At 40.9% G+C, this 12,785-nt stretch overlaps 1 protein-coding gene across 6 annotated transcripts in view; it reads right to left on the minus strand.

Moving 5' to 3' along the window:
* The window catches only part of LOC136430698 (radixin-like), a 75,865-nt gene that overhangs the window by 25,532 nt on the left and 37,548 nt on the right, over positions 1-12,785 (minus strand). For all 6 annotated transcript variants that reach the window (XM_066421546.1, XM_066421536.1, XM_066421526.1 and 3 more), the window contains one exon: positions 11,904-11,999. In XM_066421546.1, coding sequence (XP_066277643.1) covers positions 11,904-11,999 — 96 coding nt within the window. The remainder of the gene's footprint in view (positions 1-11,903; positions 12,000-12,785) is intronic.

Here is a 12,785-nt window from a genome sequence, read left to right on the forward strand (position 1 = left end):
ATGGTTTGGGACGGCCTCTGTCCAGGAAACTAGGGGTGGAGAGAGCATTTGTGTGACATTTGCACCTGATGTTTGTCGCCATGAAAGTTTCCTAGCTCAGCACTGGAACAGAGACCACACAACTGTAACACCAGCAAAATGGTTGGCAATGGCCTCTGTCAAAGAAAGTACATTTTTTGTAGGAGTGGAGAGAAAACTAGTGTGACATGTTCCAACTGTAGATGAAAGTAACGTCTTGGGAGCACCTCAATATTTGTTGGCATTAAAGTTTCCAAGCTTAACACTGGAGCAAAGACAATACAACTGTGTAACTCGTTGCAGAAAAAAAGAGGCTATTTGGAGCCCTGTATTCGTATAACTAAACAAACTTGGCATTGAGTAATGGCCGTGCATGGGGTTCTAATGACAACCAGAGCCTGTCTAAATTGACCCCCTCTCTCCTGTGGGTCGACTCAATCATCAGACTGGGATTGGTGGCAACTGCACCATTCATCACAAGTTCATTCCTGTGTGGGCTTTTGCTAGGTTCAAGTTCAAATGACAAGAAGATAGTAATAAAATGGAAACATGCAATTTCTGCTGGCAACTGATAATTTCTGCCTGGCAACTATAAATTTTCAATTTTCTATTGGCATACTGAGTAATGTATCGTTGTAATATATATATATATATCCTTTTCGTGCATCATCAGATTTTGGATGATTACAATTTGTACAATATACATCACGCTGCTGTTATTATGTTATCAGTTTTACAGTGAAAATGAGATCATGGTGGTGCATTATCAAACCCTATAATGTCAGTGCCTAATGCTGACAAATATTAGCTGCCAGTGGAGGTACAGGACTGGTTGAAAACAGAGCTATCAGTCTATGCTGTGAACCTTTAATATCTCCATGAATACTTTGCATAACTAATGAGGAAAATCTATATTTGCAGTGTTTTCAATCATAAGACACATGTAACATGTGTAGTTTATGGCAAGTGGAGCATCAACAGATACCAATTATGCAAATAAATGCCTAATTTGCATAATTGATGCAAAAGTGCCATGATTCATCTAAGTGGTAAATGATAGGACTGTCAATATTGCGACATGTGTAAGTTTGTTAAAGGTGTTTATGACCAAGCATATATTATGTAAATGTGTAATTCATTTGCATGAATAGAATAGTTCATGGAGATATGAGGTCTACGAACTCTTGTTTGGCAGCTGTTTTTGCTGGCCTGAAGAGAAGATCTCACTTCTTAGGATTGTTCAGGGTTTATCTCTCCCAAGTCAGTCTCTATTTCAACACCTTAAAGTCTGGGGATCGTTTTACACTACCCACCGGGATCTCTGACAAACTGATATTATACAAAGTCATGGATAAGTGTTGGAACAGAAGTGAAGATCTCGCTTCTAAGGATTGTTTGGGGTACATCTCTTACAGACTTGTTGTTGTTAAAGACAGGCTCCATTTCAACACCTTATGTCTGAGATGGTGGACCTCACATTCTCAAGGATTATCCTCAAGACTTATCTCTCACAGACAGCCTTAATTTCAACACCTCACAGTCTGGGGATCGTTTCATACTGCCCACTGTGATCTAGACAAACTAATTTCAACACCTCACAGTCTGGGGATCGTTTCAGAAGACCCACATTGATCTAGACAAACTGATTCAAACTGGACATTCACTCTGTACAGAAAAGAAATATCAATCTGCACCTGCTGTACAAGTGAACATCTCACATTACGTCTTATCCTCTAGCCTCCGTTGCAGACTCTGAAGCGGCTTTTTGGGGGGCTAAATAATACACTTTTTGCAGCCACCCCGTAACTATCAGCCATCCTGTAACCATCAGCCGCCTAGAGTCTGCGTTATTACGGCATGTCAAAGCGAAATTAAAATCACGTTAGGGCGATTAACGCAGAGGTGCGAATTTCCGGCCTATGGTAGACCGCACAATAAGAACAACTTATACACGCACCTCCCCCAGTCAGTGTGCTGTCACGCTTGTGGCAAAATAGTTTGCTATTTCTACTGTTCCTAAAGACAAACTTCGATTATTAGAAGCAGTGTTTCCGCCAGACCGCGACTGAGATCTTGAGAGGCCGTCCACTTGGGGAGGGCCGTACCGCGAAAATTGATTGACCGTACCGCGAAAATTGATTGACCGTACCGCGATAATTAATTGACTAGGAAAAGTACTAGTAACTGAATGTTGTGATCAGAAAAAGCTTTGTTAATTTTTCAAAATCAATTTGTTACGAAGGTCGCTATAATACTGCTTCAATCGTCACAAAATGCGATCTATTTTGACAAGAAACGCCCGAAGTGTAAAGGGAAATTCCCGCCCGTGTGGTCACGTCACATCTTGCTGTCAACCAATCAGAGCACAGTCTTTATGACGCAGCCCAATCAGCGCTCAGAACCTTGCATATCAATGAGTTTAAAAACATGGCGGACGGCCCGGGACGGGTTGCGACTCGAGCGAGCGTCATGACTTATGTGAATTCATAGCGAAAATAACGATTTATCTACGGTAAATACGGAGAATTTTCACGAAAAAATATTCACAGGAATATATATTGTGTCGAATACGGCCAGAAATAAAGGCGAACCGCGGCAAATCACGACGTAGAGGCTGAAATGCACGGGCGAAAATTCTTGTTTTGTTTACGTCTTGTTGGACGGGGCAGGTTGGGACTCGAGCGAGCGTCGTGACGTATGTGAATTCTTAGCGAAAATAACGATTTATCTACGGTACATACGGAGAATTTTCACGGAAAAATATTCGAAGAAATATATATTGTGTCGAATACGGCCAGAAATTAAGGCGAACCGCGGCAAATCACGACGTAGAGGCTGAAATGCACGGGCGAAATTCTTGTTTTGTTTACGTTTTTCCTTGTTTTCTTCGATGACTTTCTTCGATTGAGTCTTAAAAAACGGGTTTTTAATGAGAAATGGCAAACTATTTTGCAACAAGCGTGACAGCACACTGACTGGGGGAGGTGCGTGTATACTGTTCTTATTGTGCGGTCTACCATAGGCCGGAAATTCGCACCTCTGCGTTAATCGCCCTAACGTGATTTTAATTTCGCTTTGACATGCCGTAATAACGCAGACTCTAGGCGGCTGATGGTTACAGGATGGCTGATAGTTACGGGGTGGCTGCAAAAAGTGTATTATTTAGCCCCCCAAAAAGCCGCTTCAGAGTCTGCAACGGAGGCTATTATCCTCAAGGCTTGTCCCTCCAAGACAGTCTTCATCTCAACACCTCATAGTCGCGGGGTTCATTTCATACTATCAACTGTAACAGGAGCAAAATCATCTCAATTCCTTACCCCATGTAACTATATTGTATCCTTAAATGAAGGCATCATGTATGATTCTGTATTAATCTTAATATGATCGAGAGCTTAAAGTTTGTAAAAGGCGATGAAAGTTTGCTGTCTTCTGCCACAAGTTGAGTACAAAACAAAGACCTTCTTGCACAGTCCCTGGATGTTTTCTTGTAACAAATTTTGCTGGGACACAAATTTAGCCTGTGTCTGTCAGCAGGTCCTGGAGGGGATTAACCACTGTTGACAACAACAGGGTCTGGCACTGAACAGGTGGTCTGTTTCAGGGAGCGACCAACGATCACAAGGAGGAGGAGACAGGGACATATCAACCCATGTGTACAAATATCTTGCTTATGGCTATGTACAGATACATTCATGCACTTAATCAATTAAGTGTTCATGATGAATGAAACTATAAGGTATAACCTATTCAGAATTAAGATAAAGACTACAAATAAGAACTAACTTTTAATTGATTAAGGTGTAACGACCTCCACATAGCTACATAAAAACTTTAAGTGTCTGTACGATACAGTAATAAATTCTAGTCCTCAAGGAAAATACTCATATAAAAGTCTGTCACTTGATTAATAGTTTTAATCATCTTCTTCCTTAATTATACTAATAACAATAATGAATGATATTAAACTTCCCAAGACAGATTCATCATATTTATAAACTGCATGACTTTGAAGTTAAAACATAAGTAATAAGACCCAAGCTCCCTAACAATAACTCAATTGCCTTGGTACGCTACAAGTAATAATAGAAGTAATTATAGCTTACTTTTCTAACCCTTTCTTGTACTTCATATATTGCCTAATTTAAAGCTCTACATTTCTTTACAATGGGCACCATCTGGCGCCTTCTCAGATTCCAACGTCTCCTTGGGTAAAGTGACAGAAGCTATGCTTTCTGAGATGTTGATAAATGGTAAGACTGCTCGCGAGACATTACCACCAATAACGTTTCATTCTGGCTGAAACTGCGAGGGTTGTGGAGAAATAACGGCAGTCATTATCGGGATTGTCCCTGATTTCCCGCGATGGCTGCGATCGATGGAGGAACTTGGCGCATGTTTCCAGAGTCACCTACTGGAGTTCCTGTCTCCCATTCACATTGCAATCAAATAGCAATTGTGGCATTAATTGATTAATTACTCTACAAAGAGGCTGGTGTGTTACGCCTAATGGCGGTTATACCGGCTATATAGATACAGATTCATCATAATCATCGCTTGGTGGGAGGCAGCTACCAGGGCTCAGAAGTTCATGATGGATTAGTGTAGTTGGAGTGAGTGAGTGAGTGAGTGAGTGAGTGAGTGAGTGAGTGAGTGAGTGAGTGAGTGAGTGAGTGAGTGAGTGAATGAGTGAATGAATGAATGAATTTTCTCCCCTTAAGATTTTATAGCGTGTTATTTGTGCTAGCTAACACAAGCCTTCTTGGCGAAGGTAAAGATGGCAATATCAAAATGCTGTCCGTAGTACAGCCTGCTCTATAGACCCTCTAGCAGGGCTGGTTTCCATTCTGCAGACTGAAACGTCATCACTCCTGTCCCAGACAGACCCTGACGGATCCTGTTTACATTTCTGCCTGGTTGAGTCATGGCTGAGTTTCAGACCCCCCTTCCGGCCCCCTACTCCTCCCACCCTAAATAAAAGAATGGTGCACCTTCAGATTAGGGCCAGGCCTCATGAACTTGACACTTCACTTCTACAACAAGATGAACTTGCTGAAGGCATCAAGCATATTTAGATTTGTGGTTCTTGGGCCATTAGATTCAGTGTGTTCATTATTCAAACATACAACTTGAAGAATTAAACATTTTCACTGTGAGTGTACTTTTCAACCACTGTAAATATCTGTAGGCTGTTTCTAATATCATAACAATGTTACAGTAAACAGCCAAAAGAGTCATCTTTTTCTATGTTGACATGTTCCTGGGCCTTCTCCCAGTTAAGCTATCAACACTACAGTCACAAATCTGAATGTACCAATTAAGATAACATATCATTGTATCACTATCAGTGCCAGAAACATGTCTGTGGCTCATAACCCAGATGAAACGCCAACCCTGGCATAGATGATACTTAAGCACACGCCCACCCTTATCTTAATTAGTCTCTGGTGAACCAAGACCTTGGATTTCCTTTCCTTTTGAGCTTAACCCACAGCCCAGACGTGAAGATTACAGGGCTGATTTGGATTGATTTGGAACCCCAGCTGATCTTAATACCGGTACCTTCTTTCTGGGTTTTGCTCGAGAGGACAGATATGAATCTAAATGTATGGAAAGATAAACGTTATCACCAAAAACATCTCAGTCTGTACTTCAGATGTGTAATCAACTGTTTTTCTTCACATTAACCATCCTTCTGCCATATCTTAATAATAAGTCTCTTGTGAGCCAAGCCCTTGGCTTTTCTGGAAGACCCTGTTTTTTCTTGAAGACATTGGTTTTCTATCAAGACCTTGGTTTTCCTTCAAGACCTTGGTTTTCCTTCAAGACCATGGCTTTCCTTCAAGACCTTGGTTTTCCTTCAAGACCTTGGTTTTCCTTCAAGACCTTGGTTTTCCTTCAAGACCTTGGCTTTCCTTCAAGACCTTGGTTTTCCTTCAAGACCATGGTTTTCCTTCAAGACCTTGACTTCCCTTTGCTGAAGACTTGAGACCAGCCAAGACATACCCTTCTCCAATGACAGACCTGTTGCTGAGGCCCTGATGGCTGAGGGTTTTGTTACAGCTGGGAGGTGGTGTGTTACAGTGAAGCCTGGTGTATCCAGGATACGACATGGCCAAGCCTGAGTCATGGTGGTGTGGGTGTGGGTGGTAATGACCTTGAAGTATTGTCTGCTGTCTTACAGGGCTCGAAATTCTTCATTTTTGCTTTCTGTTTTGTGAGTCATAACACTGAGGCTGTATTCTTTCAGCTTCATAAATTAATTGCAAGTTGTTTGAAGTATCATTTTTTGCAATCTCAATAATCTACCTCTAACTCCAAGTTGCAAGTTGTAGATGGCTATTTGGAGCCCTACCTTACCCAATAATGATGGGGGAGGATGGAGGTACATTCTTTAGGGTATATACAAATATATAAATGTCTGTTTCTTTCACTCACTATCACAATTCTACACTTGTGGACAGTATTCAAGCTCTAAAAGCACACACAAGTTGTTCAGAAACCTCAGATTTTCTAATTATGCTAAGTGCATATTTTCTACCCCTACAGAACGCTGACTATTTGTCAAAACAAGATATCTTAATACCCAAGACATAATCAGTCCATATATGGCTGGTTCCTGGAGGCATATCTAACCACAGAACCCTGCTCAAACACAGGCAGACTTGTTATGATGTTAGACATGGTTCTATTTCAGCAGAACTAGCTGCAGCTGTGCCCACATGGGGACCACCAGGGTCAGACAAGTGCAACAACAGGGCTCGGCTCACTGTGGCCTGCACAACAGGTGCACAACATGGGAGTGACCCCAAATGTTTACAAATTGGCTATTTTTTCTGGTTACATATGTATGGGGTCTTGCATGTGGAGTTAGTGTCAATGCTCTACACTAAATTCAGGTAGGCAGTAGCACCGCAGTATTATGTTAAATTTGGCAGGTTGGCTTTGTTTAAACTAAATTCATGCACCCATTACGCTATACGTAGAATGCACCGATTACGCTAGGTATATCAAATTTGAGAGGTCCGGCTACAAATTACGCGGAGTTGAAACAACTGATTATGCATCACATAAAACGGCATAGAAGATCCAATGGTACCAACTTTGAAAGTGCAACTGAACACAATACAGAACACAGAATGTAGTTCATGTATGTTAACCATATGTAATGAGGGATTTATGGGTATTTGGATGTAAATCATCATAACAAACTGCAGTACTTCCAGGCAACCTAGGTGGCACTGTTGGATGGTGTTGTATGAAATATGGAGAAGCTAAACATATCGCAATCATGTTCGATTTTTCTTTATCAAAAATCCAGGCTTGGTATTGCTGACTTTACCAAGACGTCATGTCGTTGAGCTTTTTCTAAGAATCCCCTTGCAGAGTCTATTCCTCGGAAATCCTGAGACATTAAAAGTGACATATGCTGTTGGATCTAAGTAATCTTAGGTTCTCATCCTGACATTTGTGTCATAGCTTACCAGTAACCATTAGCAAATCTCCTCGCTAAAAATACCCTGCAATCGGATCAACTCGCAGCCATCAGAAGGACTCGGTCGGTATTTTCGGCAACATGGCCTTTTCATTGTTAAGACAGACTTCTTCAAAAAGTGACTGTCTGATATCAACTATAGTTTGATTTTGAAAACCGTACATAGCAGGGTCTACAGTTTTGCACTGTCTGTAGCACCTGAATTTAAATGGCCTCTGTCCTACATCGGCTCATGGGTAGTAAAAATATTATAAAATAAACATAATCTATTCCTCACTTGTTCACATTATTTTCAGGTTATAAAAATTTGGAAATACATGTACTGGCATGGTACCTCTTCAGAGCTTGAGAGAGATTTTTCTGTCATCTACAAATTGGTATAATATGCGAAACATACATGTACATGTAATGCAGAGCCTGTTTGAAACTGCCAAGTTTTGTTTTCTGCTTTCCCAAAAATATCTGCATATTGCAAGCCAGGTGGCTAAGCCCAATTTCTGATACACGTAGTTAATATATTAATTATACAAGAGCACACTTTCCGTCAGCAAGATCAGTACACTTGTACATAGTTTTGACTATCACCAATGGTTGACAGGGCATAACCATGACCTTGAACCTCCCTGTTGTAACATGACACCTGCAGATGAAAGTGAACCCACCATGACACCCATGTGTCACCACAATGGGCTCAGCTGAATGGATACCAGAAGGCATATGTGGTCATGAGCACACACCAGCCTGACTAACCTGATACTGATAAATGACAGGCAAAAACAGATCCATTCATAGTTCACTGGTTCCACCACTGGCTCTCTCTGACTTCAAGGTGAACCCAATCTTCCCGGGGATCATGTTTCATACCCATTGAATAAACAAGTCCTCAGGTTTCAAGTAGAAGACTAGATCTAGAGGTTCTATAAATACACCTGTGCTATCATTGAGTTTCATATTGACTTCAACCTGTCTCTAGGACTGTCTGAAGTGATGGGTTGTATTTTTTTTAAGGTCCCACAGTATCACTGGGCTAGGGTGATTTTTCTTCAATATGCTAAAATCAGAGAAATTCTATCAGTACATTTTCAAATTTGAACGAATGGTTTCCTTAATCGACAGCAGCCAAATTAGAAGCTTCCTGACAGGACATTATTCTTAAATAGTCAGTGATTACGTTTCCAACAATCAACACGTCACATGATAACATCAATGTTCCATGTCCTTTACCGAAGATAATATTGTCCAGTCATCTTTTCTTCCTACTGGTAATCTTACTTCACAACAAGAAAATCTCGTGTTTCATCCTCAAGACCAGCTCAGATGCCAGTCTGGGGGGACTCAGGTGTACTCCTTACGTTACCTGTACACAGAACATGTCCATATAAGGACATGCCTCCTGAGGGTTGGAGTGCAGGCCATCCATGGCTCTGAAGAGGCACCTGCACAGCTGAGAGGGCTGTGCCATTAGGCCACGCCAACTCAACTGCTCGGTTCTGATCACATGGCTCAGAATGTTGGCGGTGCATGACATTGTGCACTTTGGTGCACCCGAAATTGGAGCTGTGCACCTAATTTATGACTCTGGGTGCACCTGTGCACGTAGAAATTTTCATAGGCTATAGGTACACTTGTAAACTAGTATGAAGAATATTCTTTAAAAAAAACTGTAGTTTCAGGTACAAAGTTTCAGAGAGAATTTATTCAAAATTCATGTTTTCTTCCAAGACCTATGTTTCAATCTTGACCTCTTGCATTGCCAAATGTTTTCTCTGAACCCTCCAAGAACCATAGAAATAACTTGTTGCGGCCCCTAATGGCCCTCCATAAACCTGTGACGTCATAGTGGGCAGACAGCAGATTTGGAACTCTAGACTACAGCTTTGGTTTTACATTAGAGAGGACAGGTATCCAACACAGACACCAAACATGGATTACTGCCTGGGTTAAGGAAGGCTTAGTAACAACTCAACTACGGTAAAACAGCTACATGTAGAGATTGTAGACTTAACAACAATCTTACAGGTCTGTGCAATTTTTGACTAGGAATAAGATCATTTTCATTTGGAGAGACGCCAGGAATTCGGAAACTCTACCTTACTTGAAGGGTCATATTTCAGGTTTAAGTGAATGAACAGTGAAATTTTCCACATTATGAGCATGTTTTTCTACAAATTTTTATGTCTCTATTTCCATCCTAGCTGTTATAAATAGTTACAGAGATAACTAATTTCAAATCAAAGTAAATTTTCCAAACAATCAGTGAACATTAGTATACAGTAATGTAGAGAGATAAAGTTACACTAAATGAGAATTTCAAAAAAGATTTCAGACAATTTCCACTGAGTTTTAACTTCATTCAATTGTCCTACCAAATTCACCAACAATCCTCTTTTGTACAATTTATCAACAACCTAGATTAGTTGTCGAAACTGCCGCTATACTTAATTAGAGATTCTGGAACGCCATTTCTGCTCTGACCGGCTGCCAACAACTCCAGCCACCAGCTGGCAACAGTTCATTATTACCAGGATCAATTTTTAATAAAACCTGGGCGCCGGCATGAAACTTTAACTGTTAGTCAGTACAGGTCACTAACATCTGCTAACAGTGTCATCACATTCATGGATGATGATCAGTGATGTCTCTATTAAAACTGTGCATCTAACCATCCTTTGTACTCCGGGGACATTAAAGAGAGATGGTTCAGGTACGAAATGTGTGTGTTCACTAACGAAGGTTCGCTAACGAAACAGCAGACGCTTGCAGGTTCTGCTCCGTGGAGTAGATAATTACCTCGGCAGTTCTACCGTCGTTATGCCAATCACTTCCTCAGCTTAATTTTCTGCCTGCCTGAACCTGAACTTGGTGAACCCAAGTCTTCCGCAGCGAACTCGCTTTCCTTTTCGGACAAATATCTTTAAAATGGGGGCGAAACTGGGGTCATCAGAACAACTTGCCTTGTCAAGTTTTAAAGGTGATGCACATGTACATACAGCAATCATGACAAGGACTGAATATCTGTTATTTTACTGTTTGTATTTCATCATAACACGAAATATGGCATGCAACCTTCCATAGAAGATATAAGACAGTGTATTAAGAAGTCTGGCTCTTTTTCAATAATAGGAATTTTTTACTTATAAATGCTGAGCATACATCTATATAAGTTATGTGATGCTAATAAACAGAGTTGTCTTATGAATATCAATGCCTTCATCCTAAAGCATCAAAAGCAGCAGAAGCCCTAACAGTTAACTGTAACACATCTGCAGGGACTACAGATGAGTGGAATCTGCTACACAGAAGAGATGACAACACTGTAAGGTTCATGTTTCTCTGAGACATTTGAACTTTTGAAGGGGCTGCACATGACCAGAACCTGCTCGAACCAACATCTGAAGGGGTCGAGAATCCACCACACAAAAGAAGCAATAAATGTTTGTCCTACAAATTATCACCAAGGCTATATCACAGTATCTGGTTTTAACAATCATGAATCAAATAACTGGATCAAATTTTTGTGCTTTTCTTAATAAAAAAATACAATTAATCAGAAGCTGGTTTTAACGACCTTCCATAGAACCTGTGGAGGCTGCACACGGCTGTAAAACTGTGCCAAACCAATTATCACCTCAACTCCACCTGCCTGACGACACTGCACAGCTGATCACCCATCCACCCACCTGTTCGACACCTGGGATTACAAACGATCCCCTCTGCGTTAATCGAGCCATGATGATGATCTATAAGACTGCTGAGCTTGGCTGGTGAGGGCGGCTATGGGGTCATAGGTGTGTCGTAACTCGAGGGCGGCTATGGGGTCGTAGGTGCGTCGTAATTCGAGGGAACATCGTGGAACCGATGAATGGGGCAACTGCTGTTTTACAGCATGCCATTACAGGGCAGCAGATTGCAGTACCCTAACACTGAGGGTTAGGGTGCTAAATGGAATGTACAGTATTCACTGGGAACAGCCTCACTGTCTTCTCAGCATCACTCCCATCCAGACTGTTATTCTTCAACCCAAAAATTCTTACTGGTGTCTCCATCACCTGTCCTTCGAAAATGCTCCATCTGTTGCCAAGTCCTTCTGGTAGGGTAGTACTGCTGACATGTCACACATGTGTGACCTCAGTACAACATGTTTGCCCAGTTGCTGCCAGCTTAAAGCTGGCTGATACCAGAAATTTTCTATGACAAGACACCTTTCAACTGTCTCAAAACATCTATTATGGAAAATATTAAACCGCAACATCTGGACATGGTTGTGTTGCTGCTGGTTGATACTACCAGAATTTTTCTATGACAGGACACATTTTCTTAACTGTCTCAATGCAACTGATCATGAAAAATTATACGCCACAACACAAGGATATATATATGGTTTGTGTCTTACCTTTTTGTTGAGCTTGAGCCAGGTGCTGTAGCCCTTACTGTCCACATACTGCAGACCAAAGAACCAGATCTCACGCAGACCGATGGTCTTCACAACCTGAACAGGACAAACACAACAGACATCCGTCATTTTCTTTTCTTTTACATTTCTACAACAAGCATTCAATGTTAGTGTAATAGTAGGCATCCTTCCATCTTTTTAGTGTAATAACTACTTTGGAAATCAACATTCCATGTTACAATCATCCTAACACTATGTATGCTGCTGTATGGAACAAAAGTTCACAAACAAAACTCAAGTAGTTTCAAAATGTGTGTGTGTGTGTGTGCGTGTTTGTGTGTGTGTGTGTGTGTGTATGTGTGTGCAAGCATGCGTGTGTGCGTGCATGCGTGTGTGACAGTATGGTAAGTTTACATCATACAAGCGGAGGGCAGGGAGGAAAATTTAATTTGACAGTATTCACTCCTTACATGTAGAACTGAATGCATCAACATTTTTCCAGTTAAGCATATTTTTTTCAGATCCAAGAACCAATAAATGAACTTCAAAACGAAATGTATCAAAAGTATGTAACAGATCAGAGTTACTGCTTGATGTATTCTAAATATTAACTCAATTGTTTTGTCACGTGTACAATGTATCATTATACGCCCTAGAAAATTGTGTGTGTGTGTTCAGGGAGGTGACATACTAGCAAGCCTCTAAAGAACTTGCCAGAAGGCCATACATGTAGATATAGTGCTCAGGTTTGTTACAAACAATTACACTGGCCTCTACTGTAGCTCTCCCTGCTTAACTTCAACCTAACCAAATGCCAAATGCTAATAACTGATCAAAGAAAAGTTTTGGAGAAGACTTAGTCATGTGTGTAAAAACAAATCC

Source organism: Branchiostoma lanceolatum, chromosome 1, assembly GCF_035083965.1.
Source record: "Branchiostoma lanceolatum isolate klBraLanc5 chromosome 1, klBraLanc5.hap2, whole genome shotgun sequence".
Taxonomy (NCBI): Eukaryota; Metazoa; Chordata; class Leptocardii; order Amphioxiformes; family Branchiostomatidae; genus Branchiostoma; species Branchiostoma lanceolatum.